The 24,155-nt window shown below is 39.6% G+C and overlaps 1 protein-coding gene across 1 annotated transcript in view; it reads right to left on the minus strand.

The window, feature by feature from the left end:
• The window catches only part of swap70b (switching B cell complex subunit SWAP70b), a 107,308-nt gene extending 86,313 nt beyond the window's left edge, over window positions 1-20,995 (minus strand). The window contains exons 1-2 of the mRNA XM_048607108.1: window positions 20,795-20,995; window positions 5,534-5,674 (exon numbers count right to left, since the gene is read on the minus strand). Coding sequence (XP_048463065.1) covers window positions 5,534-5,674; window positions 20,795-20,890 — 237 coding nt within the window. The 5' untranslated portion in view covers window positions 20,891-20,995. The remainder of the gene's footprint in view (window positions 1-5,533; window positions 5,675-20,794) is intronic.
• Window positions 20,996-24,155: the final 3,160 nt, after the last annotated feature.

Consider the following 24,155-nt stretch of genomic DNA (forward strand, 5'->3'; position numbering starts at 1 on the left):
GTGAAAAATGTCCCAGCCTATCCAGCCTCTCCTTGTAACTCAAACCCTCCATTCCTGGCAACATCCTGGTAAATGTTTTCTGAACCCTCTCCAGCTTAATAATATCCTTCCTAAAACAAGGAGGCCAGCAGAGGACACAGTACTCCAGAAGAGGCCTCACCAATGTCCTGTACAAGCTCAATATAAATGTCCCAAATCCTATACTCAAAGGTCTCAGCAATGAAGGCAAGCATGCTAAACGACTTCTGGACAACCCTATCTATGTGATGCAAACTTCAAAGAATTACGCACCTGAACCCCTAGGTCTCTCTGTTCCACAACGCTAACCAAGGCCCTGCTTCTAATTGTATAAGTCTTGCCTTTGTTTGTTTTACCAAAATGCAACACCTCACATTTACCCAAATTAAAGTCCATTTGCTACTCTTCAGCCCATTGATCTGATTGATAAAGATCTCTTTGCAATCTTAGATAACCTTTTTCACTGTCTACTATACCACCAGTCTTGGGTCATCCACAAACTCACTAACCATGCTTTCTGTATTCTTATTTAAATTATTTATATAAATGACAAACAAAAGTGGACCCAGCACCGACCCTGTGGAACACGACTGGTTACAGGCCTCCAGTCTAAGAAACAACCCTCCACCACCACCCTTTGTCTTCTGCCCCAGGGTGAGGGGTCAACCCTTTAGAACTGAGATGAGGAGGAATTTCTTCAGCCAGAGTTTGGTGACTTTGTGGAACTCATTGCCGCAGAGGGCTGTGGAGGACAAGTCATTGAGTGTATTTAAGACAGAGAAAGATAGGTTCTTGGTTGGCAAGGGGAATAAGGGTTACAGGGAGAAGGCAGGAGAATGGGGTTGAGAAACATATCAGCCATGAGCAAATGGCGGAGCAGGTTTGATGGGCAGAATGGCCAAATTCTGCTCCTATATTTTATAGTATAGGATTCACAGAAGATTGCAATTTTAAAAGGTGCGCATTTCTAATCTTTCTAAAAACATCATACGAATACAAATGAAACCATTCAGTTTACGGGCTATCACAGCACTTGTCAGCATCAATCCTTGAAAAACTGCACTCTCAACCCACGAGAACCCTCCTTTAGACACTCCCAGGAAAGCTCAAGCACAAACAGGCCTCTTTTTAGGCTCAATTGTAAAGTCACAGGCAATAGGTGCCTGGTTCGGATTAGATGGAATTGGTTCAACCTATTGTGCTTTATCTACCTTATTCTCTTGTCAGATAAAACAGACTTAAATGTCTCTGTGCAAGTGCACCAACTTCACACACTTGACTATGTTTTAATATTTGCAAACAGCCTGAGAAATACGTTTTCTTAAGTTAACTAAAATAAAGAAAATTTATATACATTCCATCAAACAAAAAAAGGCAAAAAATCCCAAAAAACACAAAATGTTTGTATTTGAATTAAATGGTTTTCCCCTCCCTTGGTGAAATACCCAGCGATCATTATCGGGTATATCTGTATTTAGGACTGTGGGCAGAATAATGACCAGTCAAGAGCCAGTGACAGTATTTTCACCCAAGTTAGAAAGCCGTGGGTAGAACTGTTACTCTCGAAGAATTGAGCAAGACTAGTATCTCTGTGCAGTACTGACTGGGACATTATCGTGAGTGCCATCTTCTCAATGCGATCTTATACTGAGGTCCATCCTGCAATCTCAAGCGTGTCTACTTACAAACGAGCAGGGCATCCTCCTAGTATCTGGCCAACACATGAACTTCCTGTCTACAAACTGGCTGCCATACTTCCCTATAACTTCCCTAAGATTTCAGAAGTACCCGATTGGACCATGCTGACTGGACAGAGAATTGCAATTTCGAATATACACCAGGACAATGAGCCTTGGTGGACCAATCTGTTATGACCCTAAATTATGCCTATTTCCTGTTCCAGTTAGATATGTCCATATATAAACTAGCCTTCAACTAACATCAGAAAAGACTGTGAGGCCATTGTAGCTGCCCATCCAGACAACAGCACAACCTTTTGCATTGTTAACTTGCCGTGTAACCTATTGAATTATCCTCTAACCATGCCACCTTCTATGAGAAACAATTAAAAAACTGTGACTGTTTCAGAGGAAACTTTGGACAGTGCCAAATTTCAATCAAGAATGAGAGAACAATGCAGTTGTTGATTCCTCACAAATACTCTCCTGGAGAGTCCTGCATGGTACGTTGTCTTCCTCATTCATGCCAGAGTGTGGAGAGGGTGCAGAATATTGTGTAGGGGTGGGGAAAGCAGCAAGCAAGCTAAAAGGAGGAGAGGCAATGGCTTCATGGTATTTTCGTTGACTATTAATCCAGAAAGTCAATTAATATCTTAGGACTTGGCTTCAAATTGCACCATGGCAGAATCTGAATTAAGGATCTAATGATAACTATGAAACCATCGTCGATTGTTGGAAAATCCCAACTGGTTCACTAATCTCCTATAGAGATGGAAACTACCATCTTTACCTGATCTTGCTTACATATGACTCCAGACCCACAGCAATGTGGTTGACTCTTAGGGATGGTCAATAAATGCTGGCCTAGACAGAGATGCCCACTTTCTGTGAGTGCATTAAAAAAATAGTTTTGGTACACATTAGTAACAACAATGGGGAGGGTAGATATTGAGGTCCAATTTCTGATTTTCTGAATTAAGGGAAGTGTTAAATAGTAGGACCAGAACTGCACACTAGTGACAATATCAACTAAAAGATGGGGAGAATCACAAAGTATGACAAGATGCAGAGGTGGAGGGTGTTCAGATTCTTGCGGCAGTAGAAGCTTCTCTGGAAAGGATTCAAAATCAAATGCAGAAGGGATTGTACCTCAACAGGAATAGAACCAATGACTTCATAGGGAGGGTGACAGGTCTGGTTCGGAAAGGTTAAATTAGTGGACATTCAGCATAAGTAAGTAGAAAAGAGTAAATCAAAAAAAAGGAGAATGATGGATAATACTAGAGGAGAGTGTGGTATATATTAAGTAGGAGCTTAATGATATAAAAATGATTATGAGAAACGCAAATAAAGGCTTAGAATGCAAATAAAGGCTGAGAACACAAGTATCTAAATTCAAAGTGTGGTGAATAAGATTGGTTAAATCAAGCACAAATAGCCCCTAACTTCTTGATTGATTTGAGATAGATTGTAGAAGTACTCCGTCTACTTTTATTGATCTTGCCACTTTAAATAATCCATCAGTAAATTGTAATCAACCTACCCAACCTTCAAAGACAGCCATCCCCTCAAAACTTCATGTAAGTAAATTTTACTCTTAAGAGTCTGTCCTCACAAGATTTAGAGTAATCCTAGTTGCCCCATCGTGCCCTCTCTAACAAGTAAATTCTTGTTTATTTTTAACATTGCTAAGATCAATCATTACTCCTCTAATTTTCCTTCCTGCATCCATCCAACCTTAAAACAGAGCCTCTTACACGCTTCATCCTTCTAAAATCTCTACACATCAAAATCAAGACTTGCTAAAACACTCTCCTACTCTGGTGCAATGGGGCAACTAGGATTATTCTAATTCCCGTGAGGATAGACCCTAAGAATACAATTTATTTACTTCAAGCTTCGAGAGGATGGCTGTCTTTGAAGGTTGGGTAGGTTGGTTACAATCCACTTTGATGGATTATTTAAAGTGGCAAGTTCAATAAAAAATTTTCTGGAATGACAGAAATTGCTAATGTTTATCTTCCTGCCTATTATGGTTTTCAGAGTTTTAAAAGTCAGGATTAGAATCACCTAATCAACTACTTCCTCACTTAACTCAGCTTTTATCTTGTCCTTTGCTTTTTGTGGTAGTGATCATGAATGTTCAATATGATTTTTGCATTTGAAAAATAAACTGAAGTTTTGTTTTAACCCACAAAAATATCAAATACTTTGAAGAATGACATTAAAAATTCTCTATTATTTTAAAATGAATTGCCCATTAATATGCTTTTTCAAAAACAGTGGACCATGAAGATTGAATGTTCATGTTTATTGGCTTGATACAGACTTATTTGTGGTGAGTGACATCTGCATGTTGTGTAAGGACTACTTTGGTTTACTTCATGAATACAGTTCAATTCTTGGTGCAAAAAAGATATGAAAGGAGTTTTAAACAAATTATTCAATTCATGAAAAACTGGTATTATTTGATAATTGGGAAAATGATGCAGGGATAACAAGTTAATAAATTATTGAGGTTCTTGGATTTTTAAATTATAAAGTTTTTTTTATTTTAAATGAAAATATAGCACATAAACAATGTTTGTCAAATTTTAAAACATAGGAGTTTCAATTCTTTGTATCTTTGTTCAAGTTTAAAATATTAAAAGCTTTTGTCTGCTTTAACAAATGCAAATGACTTGTTTATTTAACGATGCAATAAACTGCCTGCCCTTTAACAAGGCATTCCTTGTTTGTAGAGGGCAATTATGGAGAACTGCCCAGATCTCTGGTTTCAGCTGGGTGTGTGGTAGAAAAGGAAAAATGTGTTTCCTGAAGTTTACATAAAGCAAGTACAGAAATATTCTTGTGGTCATTACACAAACAACTAAGAAAAAAGTAATGTGCAGAATCAAAATGTGAGTCAAGGGAGGGGAAGTTGCACAAACTCTAAGCATACTCACTCTTCTAAATCTCATTGTGGTAGTTTCAATTGTGAGACTTAAAAAAAAGTTCATCCACCATTTTAAGAAATCTGCTTCCTCTGTTTTCATTTCTTCCCCCCAAAAAAGGGTAATAATTCTGTTAAAAGAATGTCAACCTGAAAAATCAACTTTATCTTTCTCCATAGACCTGTGTGACCTGCTGTCTATGTTCAGCATTTTGGGGTTCTTTTCGGATTTCCGGAATCCACAGTATTTTATGTTACAATTATGATGGCAATATAACCAGAATTTGAATTCTTCCTGGACATGTTTTAGCATACAGTAAATGTGAAAGCATGTTGTGAGGCATGTTGCTTCTTGAATTTAGGCTGAGATTGACAAAGTGAATTTTGCTCATTGTTACTTTTCATCAGCTGTGGCATGTACAGGGTTAAGGATCGGGTTTGCTCACAGAAAGAAGTAGTTAAACATAACTAGCACTTTTCACCTTGGAACATCCCAAAATGAATCAAAGCAATTAAGCAGTTTTGGAAATGTAAAAGCATTCATCATAAAGGAAAACTGTAGCAGACAACCTGTCCTTAGCACCATGCCACTAAAACAGTAATGAGTAAATGACCAGCTAATCTGTTTTTATCCATGCACGAACCAGGAGGGCTCTCTTGCTCTTTGTCAAATGCGTCCACTTCAGAGGTTGACAGACCTCAGTTTTACATGTCACCTGGCAGAGGGCATCCCTAACATCTAACTCAGAAATAAGGATACTACTTTCAAGCTATGCTCAGATCAACAGGTATTAATTTTACTACAAAAGCTGCTACTCTGTGCAATGAATTGTTAAACTATAATTGCAACATAAAAGAGAGCATCACAGTTTGGGTTAAATATCAATTTATCAAGAAAAGATACCTTATCCAAGATAAATCTGTTCAAATACGGCATGTATCCCTGGTTAGAAACTGGTCCTTCATCATCGTCCTTAAAATGGTTTTCCAAAGCCACTGGATTATGAGGTACTTGCAACACTGTGCAAAGACTGTGAGAAAGAACCTGTTTCAACAGAATGTAAAACAAGTTAGCAAGGTCTGTATTATAAAGACTTGCAATCTCAAACGTTCACAAAAAAAGTCTGACTAGATGAAGTAAATTTTTTGAAATATATCTAACTTCAAGATAAAACTTGCATTAATGCAGCACTCTGCATGTCCTCAGGATTGTCCAGGCCAGGAGAAAGGAACACCAAAAAAATCCAGCAGCAGAAAGAGAACTCAAACTTTTTTAGCTGCAGCAAAAGACAGAGCTGTATCTAGCAGCTTCAACAAATGGAAGCAAAACTACACCCCTGGGTCTGTAAGAGCCTGACTCCATCCACTCATGCTTCTTTAGTCTATTTTTTTTTAAAAAAGCACACTCAGGCAGCTCACAGCTGTTTACCCACTTTTTCTGAAGCAGACATTCCATCACTGGCAATACCCCCCTGCAGGAGAAACAGGACGGAACAAATCCCTCTCAAAAACATAGTACTGTCATCTCTTGACCTTTGGCATTCTTGCAAATTGTCCTAATGAGTATGCTAGGCAAAAAGCAATAATCAAGTTGTGTACTACCAAATACTGGTTTAATTGTTGGAGGACAATAATTTAAGCCTCAGGACATAGCTATTTTTTTTTGTCAGGAGTGCCCTGGACACATCAACGTCACAAATGCTGCTTAACCAATCCGTCTAGAGGTCAAAAGTAGGTTATGGACTGAAGATTAGTGTTTAATTCCACTCACAACTCAGATACTGACGCAGTCCTTATCTGCATGCAATAAAACCTGGGCACTATTTAGGTTTTGACTGATTGGTGGCAAGTAACATTTGTACGATACAAATGCCAGGCAATGGCCATATCCAACAAGAAAGAATCTAATCATTCCTCATTGACATTCAATGGCATTATTACCATCATTGAATCCCCAACTGTCAATATATAGTGGCTACAAGAGTAGGTCAGAGGCTGATAATTCCATGGTATGTCCCTCACCTCCCCACTCCCAAAAGCCTTTCCACCATCTACAAGTCAGGATCTTCACAGTTTGGACGAGTGCAGTCAAAACAGCAATAAGCAAGCTCAAGACAATCGAGGCAATGTGATCTGCTGAATAGTATCCCATTCAGCACCTTAAAAACATTCTGCTCCTCCTCATGAGGGGCACTGATACGGTGATAGCAAAGGTCTTTTCCCTAGGGTAGGGGAGTTCAAAACTAGAAGGCATAATTTTAAGGTGAGAGGAGTAAGATTTAAAAGGGACCCGAGAGGTAACTTTTTCATACAGAGGGTGGCTCATATGTGGAATGAACTGTCAAAGGAAGCGGTAGATACAGTTACAACATTTAAAGGTCATTTGGACAGGTAGATGAGGTAAAGTTTTAGAGAGATATGGACCAAATGCAGGCAAGTGGGACTAGCTTAGTTTGGGAAACCTGGTCGGCATGGACAAGTTGGACCAAAGGGTCTGTTTCCGTGCTGTATGACTCTATAATAGACACACCCTGGTTGGAAGATGGGCTATACACAGCATATCGCAGCAACTCACCAAGTTCCTTTCAAAACTTCTATTGCCCATCATCATCACCTGCATCTTTTAAAGAGAGACCATCCTGGTTTGGAGAATATTTCACTATTCTTTCACTTTTTGTCAGTTAGAACCTTGGAACTCCTTCCCTAACAGCACTGTGGGTGTAGCTACACCACATGGACTGCAGAGGTTAATAACATGGTTCACCACAACCTTCTCAAAGGAAATTGGGGAATATCTGCCAAACTTGCCAGCAACACGCAGATCCCAGTGACAAATTTTTAAAAGTCTGTGTTCAGCAAGATCAAGTAATTGGCAACTGAATGGAACGAGCAGATAATGGTGGCCTAGCTTGATGGAAGACTGTTAGCCAGAATATTGGTAGAACTCCTTCCTCATCACTGGAAAGTACCATGTGATCATTTACAGAACCTAGGATGATAAATAGAGCCTTTGGTTTCTTTATTCATTCACGGGATGAGGGTGTCACTGGCTAGGCAGCATTTATTGCCCATCCTTAATTGCCCAGAGGGCAGTTAAGAGTCAACCACATTGCTGGAGTCACATGTCAGCCAGACCAGGTAAGGATGGCAGTTTCCTTCTCTAAAGGATGTAAGTGAACCAGATGGGTTTTTCCTGACAATTGACAATGGATTCACAGACATCATTAGACTCTTAATCCCAGATATTTATTGAATTCAAATTCCACCATCTGCCATGGTGGGATTTGAACCCAGATCCCCACAGCATTATTTGGGTCACTGAATTAGCAGTCCAGCGATAATACCACTAGGCTATCACCTCCCCCCAATAACATTGTTAACATGTCACTTCATAGGTGGCACCCCCAACAAACACATAGCACTCTATCAGGGCTGCAAACACAAGAGTAGAATACCTGCTCATTGCTTTGGTGGGACTTAAAACGACAAGCTATTGACTCAGTCAAAACTTCACAGTCAACAATATTTTATGAACAAAATTATTTCAAAAATAGAGAACAGTAATAACAACTTACCAGAATGCCGCATTCTGACATGTACAAAAACACCTTATCTTTAATAACAGCATCAGATTTTAAAACAAACATATAGTTAAACAATAATACCTGTGGGAGTAGAAGTTTAAAAAAAGTTGGAAAGAATGCAAGTGGCTATTTATAGACACAGAGACAAAACCTGAAATACTTCTGTCTACAAACAAATCTTTATGTGAAACTACATTTTGTGGATTCTTGATGATTATCTACATTTACTGCAGCTAAAGTCCATTTTATTAACTGGGAAACTTTAAACATTTGACGTAGAAACGTAGACTGGAAAATATCAGGAAAATATTAGACTAGAACATAATGTAGTCCCAAAGATTCCCAATCTCTTATTCCCCAAAAATTCTATCGAATTTCACCTGAACCTTTTCCGCATTCTCTGCTACTTCACCTTCCTGTTCATTCTAGTTCTCATATTTATTATGCTGAGCAGAAATAGTTGCATTTAATCTTACTGCTCTGCTGGCTTGGCAGCTTGTTGCAACCTCAAGTATATCACCAATCTGTTCCCTTTTATAAGAATATTTGGATATCTCTCCTGTAACTTTTCTACTGCAAAGTTTGTAAGGATTAAGACAAAAAGCATAAAAGCACTTTTTAATTATTGGATAAAATTCTGAAGAGCAACTAGATGTTTATAGACCCCTGATCTGCCACCAGAAATAGTGACACTGAAGCTGAGAGGGAGGTGAACAGGATATCAAGCACAGAAAAACAAACCAAACCAAATACTGTTCCGTATTAGATTAGATTCTGGAACAAAAGGATTCACACCACAAAAGTGTGCAGTCTTACAGAATTTAAAAAATAATGCTCAGAGCACAAATTATCCAAATAATTTTTATTAGATTAATAGCAAATCATTAAAGCAAGGAGGTGCGGAGTATGAGGTGACTGGTACAGGACCATACCAACTAGGATTCCTATACCCTGCTAACAATATGAAAATACCTATCTGGGCACGTTTGGGCACTTCTATAATGTGGTTCTAATGCTGAATACCCAGTTATCACATAGTTGAGACGTACATGGAGATTGTCACATTGGATGAAGCATCAAAAACATGTAGAAATACATGTATAGTAGCAAGAGTTGAGGGCGGCATGGTGGCACTGCTGTCCCTTTCAGGACCAGGGACCCGGGTTCGATTCCAGCCTTGGGTGACTGGATTTTGCACATTCTCCCTGTGTCTGCGTGCGTTTCCTCCCACAGTCCAAAGATGTGCAGGTTTGCTGGATTGGCCGTGATAAACTGTCCGTAGTGTCTAGGGTGGGAAATGCAGGAATAGGGTAGGGGGTGGGTCTGGGTGGGATGCTGTTTGGAGGGTTGGTGTGAACTAGATGGGCTGAATGGTCTGCTTCCACACTGCAGGGATTCTAAGATTCAGTGCTTTCACTGGGATGGGTGGGGGCAGGAGTGTTGGAGAGCAAATTACAGGCTGGCCTTCAATATACTGGCCCAGATTTCACATTGCAACCATGTATTGTTGCCTGAAGTACACAAGTTTTTTGAAAACTTCTATCCAAGTTAGTCTGCTCTTCCACACACAGTGTTATAAAAGGACTTTGAATTCAACACTGAGTCCATCAAGAAAATATGGACGGCAAATGAAACAACTAAATAAAAACTAAAAACTCACTAAATATGTCAGAAAAAATCAGAGTCGGTGCATTCAGGCAAGCAAATTTAACTGTTTGATAGATTATAATTACAACAAACAATCCCTCTGAAAATTTAACTTTACAAGCATTGAATCTCATTGCTTTAATGCTAAAAGCTTTGAATTTTTTGTTTTGTGTGTTGCTTTTACCTCTCTTAATTCTATGTTTCTTCCCTGACCTTTGTTTTACTTTACTAAACAAGTGGTTCCCAAAGTGGAGTACACACATTGCTGGACGTGCAATGGATGTCTCTAGGGGGTACGTTTATCTTAAGCGTGTAATGGTGCACTTTCAGAAAGAAGAGTTTCTTACTGGCTCCAGCTGCTCCTGGTCCCAACTGTCTCAGATGTGCCTCCACTCAACTACGTGCTGCTCCTCCGGCCACAGATAGCTCTCTCCTACATTTCTACTAAGATCAGAAATCACATGACACCAGGTTATAGTTCAACAGGTTTATTTGAAAACACAAGCTTTCGGAGCCTCACTCCTTTCTCAGGTGTTAGTCACTGCTAAAAGGCACAGCTGCCGCTTACCAGTTAATTGATTGGAGACGTGATTGGAGACACAGTGGGAAGTGAAAGCATATGAGCCCGAGCACCAGCGCAGTGGTTTGACCACAAGAGTCTGCCTCTGAAAGACTGAGTGGGAGAGGCAGCTGTGTGACCCACAGGTCAGATGATGTCTGGATTCACATGTCTGTTTGACTGGGGGGATCACCCTGGTGGAGTGTCTCATAAAGGTACACAACGAGTGAGTGTAAGTATGGGTTTTGGAACAAGGGCTATGAGCGACTGATCGAAAGAAGAGGAGCAAGAGGACTGCTGAGTGAACAGGTTGGGGGGTTGAGCGATTGGGAAGAAGGGCTGGTGCGAGTGAATCTGTGGAATAGGAAGTGGGTTCATAGGTACATCCATCAGTGAGCAAAATTTTTTGTAACATGCTGATCAAAATTTTATAATTAGTTTCCTTATTGCATTGCTAAAATAAACTAGGATATGCAAATTATTTTCAAATGGACCGACAAGTGTACACTAAACACAAAAACACAATTTACGTCCAGTGACCAATCAACATGGTATCAAGCTGCTTGCTCCTATTACAGCCATTTTTCATTGTAACATTTCCAAACCATGTAGCCATTGAAGAGGTTGTTTAAAACCAAACCCTGTAGCAGGTAAACAGAAATTTAGTAAATATGAATAGGAATGCACAAATATGTTCAAGCATCAGTGATGCATATAGTTTAATTCTAACTTTTCCTTCCTGCTTTAGACTTTGCATGTCTCAGTGCAAGTTCTTCAATTTCACAGGGTGAAGAGGTATCGCATCTTTTGGCCTGCTCACTCAGCTCCTGATAGCTTGCTGTGTTGGATCAGGTGGTCAATGACAGCACTTCTCCATTTAACAGACCACAAAGCCTGCCAAAGACTCCCAATCTCTTATTCCCCAAAAATCATCGAGCATGGAAGCCAGGAAAGGTAAGTTAGTTGGTCAACAGTTTGACGAAATGGTGTCAGGAAAGCAGGGTCTGGGTGCTATAAATAAATTACTTGGAGACAGCATGAAGAGAGCTAGGACAGAAAAGGAAGGAAGACACAAGCTTCAGGGGAACCTTACACAAAGTCCAGACTAGTGGGCAGAAGTGGTGAAATGAATGACTTCCTTCTGCACCATAACAATTCTGAGATTCTAGAGAAAGAGATGGAAGCAATAGAGGCAACTGATGATAGGATTCAATCGTAGCAATAGAGGTTTATGAGACTGTTGAAGCTAAGGAGAAGGACAATGTGATTTAGGAGAAAAGTGAGAGGAGAAATATTTACAGAAGACATCAGGGACAATTTATTTTTGTTAGACAATGGTTCATGTGTGGAATGAACTTCCAGAGGAAGAGGTGGATGTGGGCACAGTCACAACACTCAAAAGACATTTAGCGAAGGACATGAATAAGAAATGTCTGGAGGGATATGGGCTAAGTGCAGACAGGTGGGACTAGTTTAAGTTGGGATTATGATAGGCATGGCCTGGTTGGACCAAAAGGTCTGTTTCCATGCTGTATGGCTTTGTAACAAAAAAGGGTTATGCTTGCAGCACAGGATGATCCTGAGTCGGTGTGAAATTTTATAGGTGAGAGCAACTCATGTGCATGGCTTGATGTAGTATTGAGTGATGCAAGCTGTTGTGTGCTGTAAACACTCAAGTTCGCTTCCCTTAGTACTTAATCCATATTAACTCCCTTAAGCCTAAGTTTAACAATGAAACAGAGACAGGATAAGGGCCTAAACTTCCCAATATCTGTTATCATCGTAGTTGAGAAAAGAGAAGGGCACAGAACCTCAGGGAAATTGTCCAGGAAGTTCAAACTTCCAATGGAGTGATTTCTACTGCCTGGTACCTTCTGTACATCCCTGATTGAGCTTGGTGTTAGGTACTTGGCTAGATACACTGGACTTCCCTGGATACACACCCAGGAAATGTCAGGCTAGTTAATGAAAGGGCATTTGAAAGGGCATATTATGAAAGGGCATTTCCTTCTTTGTCCACCTTTACTGACACCTGACTTTCTCTTCAATGGATATCTACCCAAACGCATTGATGCTTCAACTGGGACTGGAAGTCCTCGTTGAGAAATCGCAAAAGGGTTGGGTCGTAAAAATCTTCAGTGACAGTACCAACATACACAGTATTAGCACTGACCAGAAGGTTCGGGCTAAAGATTTTACTGGGACAAGGACAACATGGGGATGAAGATGTGATTGAACAGAACAGAAACTCTCCATCATGAATCAAAGGAGCCATTCAAACAAGGCACCAGAAGGAGCTAGTACAGTTACTGCCTCTCCTCCGAAGGAAAATTAAAGACACAGAAAGAATTAATCAAGATAGTTACAAGCATACTGTGGCCTTGCATTTATAAATGGCAGCTACCTTGTTCACAGTAACATCGTTTAATCATGTTTTTTTAATAATACAGCCACTATACTATTTTTCACTTGCATTTTAACAAGACACTGTTTACATTGACAACCCTTGAGGAAGTCTCCCAATAGTGTTCAAATGTTCATTTTCTTGAATTCAAGTTATCACACCAGTGGCCTTTGCTGTATGTGGTAAACAAAAGATGCCTGTTTAAGTTTCATGCTCTGATTGTTTTAAAAGTCCAGTCTTCCAAGGCCAGTGTGAAGGATCTTTCATAAAAGGAGTTCTTATCTGTCAGAACAAATATATATTATATCTTTTCTGTAATTTTTTCATACTATTTAAAGAGGAAAACTCATCAGTTCCGCTTTAAAAACCAAAGAGAATGTTACTTTTGATGTTGATTTCCACTTTGAGATTTCAAATAAAAAGAAACAAGCATTGATAATATTACTGGTGCACTAGCAGATTAAAGCCAAAAACAAAGAAACTTTACTTAGCCCATTAACAGAACATTTTACAATCTTTTTCTTGTCATGTGAAAGCAAGAAATGTGTAGAGCACAAATTGAGGAAGTAAGTTATTCTGGTCAATGTGCAGATTAGAATAAAACTGAAAAAGCAAATATTATGGAGTACTTTAAATAACATCACAGTCAATTAAGGGAAGGCCAGATAAACATACGAGAAAGAAAATAAATTGCTGTCTCCGATTCAAGGCCATACAAGCTGGCAGTGGCTATCATCATTTAAATAGAAAAAGAAGGTGAGTGAGAGAAAATAAAGAGTTTCTGTTGTATGTGTTTTTAAAGAAACTTTGTAGTAAGATGCATTAAGATCTCCATTTAGTTTGATGAAAGATAAGAAAGACACTCTCAAATTCAGTACCATTTATGTATTAAACATCAGTGATTTGTGCCTATCAGAATTTTAGGTCATTACCATTAACATTTGATATTATTGTTAATCACCATTTGTTAGTATCGAACTTGTGTGTAGCTGTCAATTTTTTTCCAACAACATTGTATTACTCCCAATACACGTTGCAAGCTGATGAGTGAATAAAATTTCATAACAGACACTGCACCCTATAACCAAACACCTCAGTGTTCTAGGACAGTCCCAATACTCTATACATCTCATGACAGTCCTGATAATTCTCAGAAGCAATGTCTCAACAATACCTTAAAACTGCACCCTGTACTTTACTCTTCATGTATTAGGTGTTGAAACAATTTAGCAGATGTGCACAATGCATTTGGCATTTTAAACTGAGAGCTCAATATAGACATGCATAAATTTAATAGTCTGAATATTTAACACATCAATTTTTGCTTACTGTAATTTACTCAATGCTACAGTCAGTCTATTAATTATTCTTACTTTGCTTGCAAAATCCATAGCAAGGATAAGACAACAGTGCAACAAGTCTAAATAAAATGTCTGGTTGGGACAAGACACTGAAGTAAACAACAGAAATTTTCAGCTTCAAGGGGATAACACCTAAAATAAGGGGAATTCTAGCCATCAAAACAAAGAATATCGTAGTTGATTTACAAGAGAAAACAACATGGGTATAACAAGTCTCAATTCTGAGATTTTACCAATTTATCAATTTCGGATTCATGGTTGTGCATCCAGACAGTGGATTTCAGAATACAGTAATGCTCTGTCTGATACCATAACATTGTACATCACATGTACACCTCAGCATGTTTGTCAGAACTTTTCCAGGGAAAAAAAAACAAAAGCTCACAGGTTGATTTTCTTCCTCATAGTCCTTTACTACCTTCTACTTCAAGTATTTATGATTTTTTTCATGAAAGACAAGTTTTTCCCTTTGGTAAAGCATTCATTCATTTTTCCAATAGCTTCTAACAAAAAATAAATAATTTCTAATCCATTTTATAAACTGCAACCAATTTAAATTGATCACTCATTATTATTGACACCTTAAACAAAAAGCAGTTTTAATTTATTCATTCCAAAAAGCCTCAAATTTCAAAACTTCTATTAAATCTCCTTTAAATTGTTTCTCCTGTTGTAAAACGTGTGTTAAATATTCTCTCTTGACCATTATTTCATCCTCTGATGTCAAGTTAGAGAATCAACACATTCTATAAATTTAAGGTAAGTTTATGCATTTTGGCTATTAAAGTTCACACAATGCCCTAAACAATGACTTGAATAATTTTACTATCTTGTGCTCTATTTCTCAACTTTTAAATTGTGACTCACCTTTTTAATGGAGGTCTATGTTCGGAGATTATGAATTTGAATTTGTTGAAAAATAATGTCTTTCTACTTACTGCATACTATCCTAACAAAACATAATTAACACTTTTCCAATTTAAATTGTATCTACCACCCTTCTGCCCATTCTACTCAAATGCCTGTATCCCCGTTTGTGTTATTCAAACGATTTGACAATGTGCTCTCCATGTCCAAAGCCAAATCCATCAACGTATTTAGTGACACTGAGGGGACACCATTTCTAACGCTTCTCCAAACTCAGAAACCAATTTTAACTTTATGTCTACAGAATTACGAAAAGCATTGTTAGTGCGAATAGGCATAGGCTTTTTCCCAGGGTGGAAACGTCAACTACAAAAGAGCGCAGGTTCAAGGGGAGAGGGGGAAAGTTTAGGGGAGAAATGCAGGGAAAATTTTTAACACACAGGGTGGAAGGTGCCTGGAACGCACTACCAGTGGAGGTGATGGAAGCAGGCACGTTAACAATGTTTAAGGCGTATCTTGATAGACACGCGAATGTGAGGTGACCAGAGGGACAAAAACCACGTAAATCGCAGGTCTAAATAAGGACTAGGAATTGGTGCAGGCTGGTGGGCTGAAGGTACCGGTTTTGTATGGTATTGTATAACAGCCAAATCTTCACCTTCCCTTCCCACCCCAACTCCACAAATTAACATTTATTGAATTACTTTTACCTACATAATTGATCGCCTTTCAAAAACAAATTTATCACAAATCCATCCATGCTGGTTGCTATTGTTTTAAGATTATATTTCTGAATACTCTGCAAATGAATTGTAATTTCCATTGACAAGTAATCGATAGGCAGTGACTTATCCACCTTCATAAGTAAATGATTCCTCTTCAATCTTCCTGACTTGTTTGCAGCCTTTGACACAGCTAAGCACACCATTTCTCCTTCAGTGCCTCTTGCATGTCTGCTTGGAACTGCACTCAGTTCATTTCTTAATTACTTCATTCGGATGTAACCAGAGCATTTCCCGCAATCCACATTCCCTCTCATTTTTCATGCCACTGCCTGGACTTCCAAGATCCACGCATGGTAAGAGATTCTGGATCCAGAAGTCAATGCCTCCACACACCGATTGGCATACGTGGACCATTAAGGAGTTGCATGGTTGAGAGGGAACATTGCCTGCAAATGTCTTCCTTCCTGCTCCATCATAGTTACGTTGGTGTCTGCTACAGATATACCTTTGCCCTCTTATTTGTCAACCAAATGCTGCCCATCGGTCACACCACAGTAAAAACGAAAGAACTGTGGATGCTGTAAATCAGGAACAAAAACAGAAGTTGATGGAAAAGCTCAGCAGGTCTGGCTGCATCCGTGAAGAAAAAAAGACCCCGAGGAAGGGTCACCAGACCCGAAACGTTAACTCTGATTTTTTCTTCACAGATGCTGCCAGACCTGCTGAGCTCTTCCAGCAACTTCTGTTTTTGGTCATACCACAGTGTTAGCTTCTGCGTGTGTGCTGATGACACCCAGGCCTACCAGAGCATCATCTCAACCTCTACAGTCTCTAAATTCAGGCTGCTTACATACAACATAGAGTGCTAGATGAACAAACACATCTCTGCCAACTAAATGTTGCAACAACTGAAACGACTGTTTTTGGTTTTTCCAATAAGAACCTTAATCCCTAACCACGGATTCCATTACTCTCTCTGGCAACTGTCATGAGGTTGAATCAGAGTGTTTACAACCTTGGTGTCATTTTTTACTCTCGGGTGATATCCACATCTCTTCTGTCACAATACCAGAGTATGGGCCCTCTTAGCTCACCTGCTGCTGAAATCCTCATCCATGTTTATGTCACCTCTAGATTGACTAATCTAATGCATCTCTTTTCTGTCTTCCATTTTCTTATCTCTGTAAACTTGAGTTCATCCAAAAGTCAGCTTCTCTTGCCATAATATTCACCAAGTCCCAGGCAATCTATGCCCCACAAACATGCAATGGCTTGCAGTAAGGCCATGCCTCGCTCTTGAACTGTCCCAGGGCCTTGGCCCAAAATAGCTCTACAATCTCCTCCAGCCTTGCAACATAAAGATATCTTCATTTCCCCAACTGTGGTCTTTGGGATATACCCAGTTTAATCATGCAACCATTGGCAATCAAGTCTTCAGCCATCAAAGCCTAAAGCTTTGGAATTCCCTCTGTAAATCTCTCCACTTCTCTTTCTTAAGACACTCCTGGAAACCTCTCTCTAAAACCAAACCTTTGGTCATTTATTTACCTGAATCTCGCTTTGGTTTGGTGTCAAGATTTGTTTGATAATGTTCCCATGAAGAGCCTAAAGGCGCTCTATACATAAGTACTATTTTTGACTTCTTGCACTTTTTAAAAGCAATAACTTTTCTTAATAATTGTTTAACAATTGTTCCACATTAAACATTCTGAACTTCAGACTTGTGGGAAGTAATTAACATAACATAAAATGCCCTAACATAGGTTATGTTATAAAATACTTTATGTTTACAGGTATCTAAGACATTCAGCAGAGAAACAGGGCCTTCAGCCCACCATGTCTATGCTGATAAGCAAACACCAAGCTGCAATAATTCCATCTACCTGTACTTGGTCCATAGCCTCCTGTGCCCTGGCATTTTAAATGCTCATCCAGTGCTGCAATTAAATTTAGAATTTATGCCTGTTGGCACTCACAGTATAGGCTCCTATATGAAGAATAGTCAGTTGGATTCAATAACAGAGTAAGCCTATTATCTGTGGAATACCATTGCAGCACAAAAAGCTCGGATACAAAGACAAGATAAAGTCTGTATGCATAACTATTAGGTATTCAGTAAAATTACAAGTAAAACCTCGACTTAAATCATCCTAAAAACCTTGAAACTCAAATTATCCCAGCAAAATCAATGCACAATACCCTCAGTGTATAAAGTGAGTGGTCAACAAACCCTCAGGCATAGCATTTTTATTAATGGAAAGTCAATTTGCCCTACTACAATTCGAGCAAAAAAGATTCAAAAACCAACATCCACTATAACCTAAAAAGTTCATCCAGAGATTAGATGAATCATACAAGCCATGATGATGGAGGGTCATTTCTTTGCCTGTAATGAATGAGCTGATCTGAGCCACTGAAATACAAATGCCCTCATTAAAACTGCTACCCTATGCATTTATGTATTGATTCTGCATGACTCCTGAAAGCAGAGTAGTTGCCTGGATACGCAGCAAACAATTTTTGGTAACAATCAATGGAAAAACAAGGCTAGAAGCCTCAAATATAATCTGTACGTGCCACAATCACAGTTCTGTGTGGACTGCGTCTGACGCCTTCCTTAGCTCTGGTTATACTTTACTGAGTTATATTTTAAATAAAAAGAGGCTAAAAACAAATTTAATGGAATATTCTTTTCCTCCCCTCAGTGCTATCGCTTTTATTTTAAATTCCACTAAAAGTAATGGTGCATACCAAATCCCCCACCCATCAGGTATAATGCAAACAATGGACATAGGTAGATGATTTGACCGCTTGATGCATCACAGTTAAACCCAATCTTCAACTCCTACATCTGTCCTTCACAGCATAACTCACTGACTTGCAGTAAAAACATTGTTTTTTTTTTCATTTCTTTATCTCAAAATGAATTGAAGCCAACTGTGGCACCTGAATACCCCCTAACTTAGAAAAGAGGGTGGAACCTGGGACCTCATCACCTATTTAAACACAATGTGGAGGTGCCAGTGTTGGACGGGTGCACAAGGTCAGGAGTCACACGACATCAGATAGTCCAACATAGTCCAACGGATTTATTTGAAATCACAAGCTTTCGTAGCATTGCCCCACAGTGAAAGTTTGTGATTTCAAATAAACCTATTGGACTGTAACCTGGTATTGACTTCTGACCTCATGCTAACCACAGCATGGGTGAGATGATTACAAATTTTAAAAACATAGGATGAAATTTTCTAAAATATCCTATTTCACAGAAGAGCAAGGATATGGAATTGATGCAGTTATGCTTCTGCTTTCCCATTGAAAATAACTTGAAACGCACATCAACAAAAGCACCAGTTTCATCCAGGAGGCTTTAGAATGCACAAACTCTTGGTTATGACAGTCCCTGTAACAATAGGTCTGAGTTCCCTTCAGGCACACAATTAAGAAGTCACAATGGAAATTGTAACCATTCACTGACCATTTTGGCATTCACAACCTAATTTCCTGGCAATCTTATTGATGTACACAAAAATGGGCAAAAACAATCCAAAAAATGATCAAACTTCTTCAAGCACAGAAATTAAAAACGTCAAGTTACCTAACTATCACTTAAGCACACTGGGTACAGGGTAGGGTCAGGGTCAAAATCATGCAATGGATTAACATTGATTGCAACCAATAAAAAAAGAGAATGCAGCTCAGTCAGGATAATCAGCATAATTCCAGAAAATTGGCATTTCTGGTTTCTACAGGCAGGATCATTATAATGAGCTGAGTTGCATTTCAACACAGGAACGGAGAGTTGGGAACAGAAGAGTACATTCAGGAGCAGCATTATTAGGCAGATAATACGATTTCATCCATACTTCCTCAATATTTTGAGCCAAGTTCTCTCTGTTCCCCCACCCCTTCTAATTACATGCATCTCCGAGTGCAAATGTCTTTATATCGACTTGTGGGACATGAGGGTTACTGGCTGGCCAGCATTTATTGCTCATCCCTAGTTGCCCTTGAGAAGGTGGTGAGGTGCCTTCTTGAACCACTGCAGTCCATGTGCCACAGGTTGACCCACAATGTCCTGGATTATACAACTACATATTAAAATCCAGCCTACGAGGCAGTTTCACTAACAAGTTCCTTAATTGATGGCAGTTAAATACACAAGGAAACAAACACGTTATGCACAATGCAGTAAATATTTAGCATCTCACCATCCACTAATACATCTTAAAACAGGGAACACCCAAAAGAAATAACATTGCAAATGAAGACAGAACAAAAAATTAGTCCGTTATTCATGGCCTGCTGAAAGAGATTTTAAAAATCTCTTCTTTAAAGAAGAAATGAATTTTTCTCAGTTACATTTTATGGGAAAAAATGTGGATGAACTTTGAAAATATCCTCATCCCTTCAAAAGGCAGATCAAATTCTAGAAATCCCTCAAACATTTGACAATCATTAAAGGATCTTGTACAATCTGATTTCAAATTTCATTGCTAAGATCAGATACCAAGTGTCACAGTTTTAGTGGAAAATGAATGGTAACAGTAAAGCAGAAAGTATACAGTAGCAGCCTGCAGGTCTATGCCAAGGAAGAGAAGGAAGTGGAGTATCTCTCATACTGCCCTGCCCTCAACAGCACAGGTCCCACAGTCCAGGAAACCCCTTGCCACAGTCCAGCCCTCACCCAACAGTGCCCACATCAACACAGGTCCCACAGTCCAACCCTCACCCAACACAGCCCACACCACACAGGTCCCACAGCCTAAAACAACCCTCAACCCCAACCAGCATCTCACTCCCCTCAACACAACAGCCCAGACCAGTACAGCACCCCCACCCCTTTAACACTGGCCAGACCAGTGCAGCTCCCACAGTCCAACAAACCCCTCTCAACACAGCCCTGTCGCTCTCTGATCCCGCCCCCCACCCCTCGAAAAACAGCCCGGGTCCCCTCACCTCCAGCCTAACTCAATGCAAATAGCTACCAAACTCAACAAAAAGAATCTCAAACTCACCTTGAGTTGAGATTTGGACACTTTTCCACATTTGTCGACGTCTAGAGCGGTAAATGCATGCCAGATCACTTTCAAAAGCTCATCTCGAAGCGCCATTCCTGTCTCTTACGTGACTGTTTTGTTCTCACTGTACAGTCACTGGCCGCAATCTCCCAGCGGTGTAACCCAACCCTTCCGCACGTCTGTTACCGGCTCGGCGCAGTTCACATTCCCAGAGACGAACTCCACCCACAAACTACAGTGCCCAAATTGAAAGGGACTCATTGTAATTCCTCAAACTGCACCATTGCAGAAAACTCACGGCTTTAAATCAAACAGTAAATCACAGAATTTACACGTAGATGTGTTTTATGGCTAAACTATACTCAACTTCAGAAAGGCGAGGGTGGTTGTTCAAACTACAAACATTGAGGAAATAATATTCAAAAGCAACTTATCAAAGGGACAAAGTGTTTTTAACCCTATCAGGAGCTCACTATTCGTCCAATGCTGTACGTCAATTCTATACGGTTAGAAGTTGGCGCAAAGCAGGGCAGAATTGTCATCGGGTAAAATTACTCAAATTCTACAACCGACAATCTCCAATAAGAAGCACCTCTCAATTTTGTTTTACGACCGCCGGGAAATTTTGCCAATGCAACGCTTCTACGGGGTTACTTAAATTGTGGAAACAACCATGAATAGTGAACAATTAGAACTTGAAGACTTTTGCCGATATTTTACTTTTGTTTATCATTTTTAAATAATCCATGAATCAATTAAAAAATACAATGTGTCATAATCTATACTTGTTCAGCGTCATTCATTTCAACGCCTCGAAATTTTTGGTTTAAGACTTGGGAATCACAGAATCTTAGAGCCCATCATATCTGTACTGGTTCTTAGAAAGAACAGTCGAATTTAGTTGTACTTGCCAAATACATGTCCAATTGCCTTATAAAATTTCCTAAATAATTTAATTCCACCCCCGTGTCAGGTAGTGCATTCTAGGTCACAAAAGTTTTCTGTACAAGAAACGTGGCTGTGTCCTCTCTTGTTGTTTTGCCAGTAATTTAAATCTTTAAACTCACTCTCCAAAGAAGTTTCTTCCTACTTGCTCTAGTTAAAACATTATAATTAATGTTAGGTCTCCCCTTAACTTTCTCTACCCTAAGAACGTGACCCCACCTTCACCAATCTCCCAAAATAACTGAATTCTGTCATCTCGGGTGCGGATATCCTATGTACCTTCTCCAAGGTCTTGGCATCATTTGAAATTGGCACCTCCATGTTAAAATGATAATTTACTGAGATGTGGTCATTGCTATTTGGGCTAGCATTTATTGCTCATCTCAAACTGCCTTGAAAAGGTGGGTGGTGCTGAGCTGTCTCCTTGTACCACTACAGTCCCTGTGGGGTAGGCAAACCCATAATGCTGTTCAGAGGGCCTCAGGATTTTGACCCAGTGACAGTGAAGAACGGCGATATAGTTGCCAGTCAGGATGATGTGTGGCTTGGGAAAGAAACGTGGAAGGGAATTGTGCACAACACCCCATCTGAGGTATAACTAGACATATAACTGAGGGCTTGGCAGCATTTATTGCCCATCCCTAATTGCCCAGAAGGCAGTTAAGAGTCAACCACATTGCTGTGGGTCTGGAGTTACATGTAGGCCACACCAGGTAAGGATACTAGTTTCCTTCCTTAAACTTGCCTTTATTTATCCTACAGCAGTTTGGCTGTGGCTCAAGTATTAATCTAGAAATTATTACCTTAGAGATTCTACTTTTAAATTAGCTCCTAACTGTTAAAGATTTTTCAGCAAAATCTCACTTACTAGTTGTTGGTACTGATGTAGACAATGAGACTGGATCCCTCTCGAAGTTTTTCTTCAGCTCTGAGGAGATGTCCTCAATCCTGGCACTGGGCAGGCAACACAACTTGCTCATGGCTGCAGAGAACAGCATCTATTCCCTAATTATACTGTCCCCTACCACAACAACATTCTTATATCCTTCCCTACTTGAATGGCTCCCTGTGCCAAGGTGCTGTGATTGGTTTGCTCATTCTCCCTTGTAGTCCTCACTCTCGCCTGCAGAGCTTGCAAGAACCTCATAACTGTTGGGCAGTTGCAGAGGATAAGGCTCCGCAGTTTTAATCCTCTGGGATGTCACACATGCCTCACCTGCAGTCCTCCCCCTGACCCCGATCACAGAACAATTTTGAATGACCTAATTTGACTTCCAGCTCCATATCATTTTGGATAGTAGTTATCTCCAATTATCCATGGCTTTGTAACTCAAATACCTGTTGGCATTTAGCAGCTAACCCATGTCCACTTGAAGGGACAGATTTGAGACGAAAAACAGAAATTGCTGGAGGAATTTAGCAGGTCTGGCAGCACCTGTGAGAGAAAGCAGAGTTAACATTTCAGGTCCAGTGACCCTTCTTCAGAACTGGAAGATGTCTTTAGGCAACGATTTCACTTATCTTGCTGCTAAGGAAGCACCAAGTGGCATGCTCTGGATTGCTGAAATTATTTATTCTTAGTCCCTGAATACAGAGTCAGTGGCCTAGGTCATTGTTTCTTTATATTGGGGGAGGCAATTGCCGAGTGCTATTATCACTGGACTACTAATACAGAGATCCAGATAACGTTCTGGGGACCCGGGTTCAAATCCCACCATGGCAGATTGTCAGGAAAAACTCGTCTGGTTCACTAATGTCCTTCAGGGAAGGAAACTGTCATCCTTACATGGTCTGGCCTACATGTAACTCCAGACCAACAGCAATGTGTTTGACTGAACCACCCTCTGGGCAATTAGGAATGGGCAATAAATGCTGCCTAGCCAGCAACACCCTCATCCCGTTAATGAGCAAAGAAATTACTTCACCATCTGTGAATGATCTTGTGTTTTACCCAGAGATGACAAACATTAAGTGATACTTCAGTGCAGGCCCTATCTTTTGCTGCTGGTTTGGAAAAAAACTATTGACTTTGTGAATAACTGAAACCAGATACCAAGTTTGTAACTTTAAAAAATTGAACAATTTATTAATGATACAGTAGGATTAGTGGAACAAAGTTAAACTACAAAATAACCTAATTAATGTCTATGATTCCTTGATTCTAGCCCCCATAGCTAGGGGATAAATTCAGAAAATAATGAGATGTAACTGACCAGTTCACATAAGCAATCTCAAGGATGCATAATGTGACAGGGGCGTGGAATTATATCGTTTTACTTCTGAAGACAAATTAAATTGAATCCTCTCGGACCCTTTGCATGGACACCATCTTTTTTAATCTCCTAATGTCTTTTGTAAATTTCTCATCATGGCATTTGTTGACCATCAATGTCATGCTAGTATTCATGCTCAG

This window comes from Rhincodon typus, chromosome 17 (genome assembly GCF_021869965.1).
Source record: "Rhincodon typus isolate 14 chromosome 17, sRhiTyp1.1, whole genome shotgun sequence".
Taxonomy (NCBI): domain Eukaryota; kingdom Metazoa; phylum Chordata; class Chondrichthyes; order Orectolobiformes; family Rhincodontidae; genus Rhincodon; species Rhincodon typus.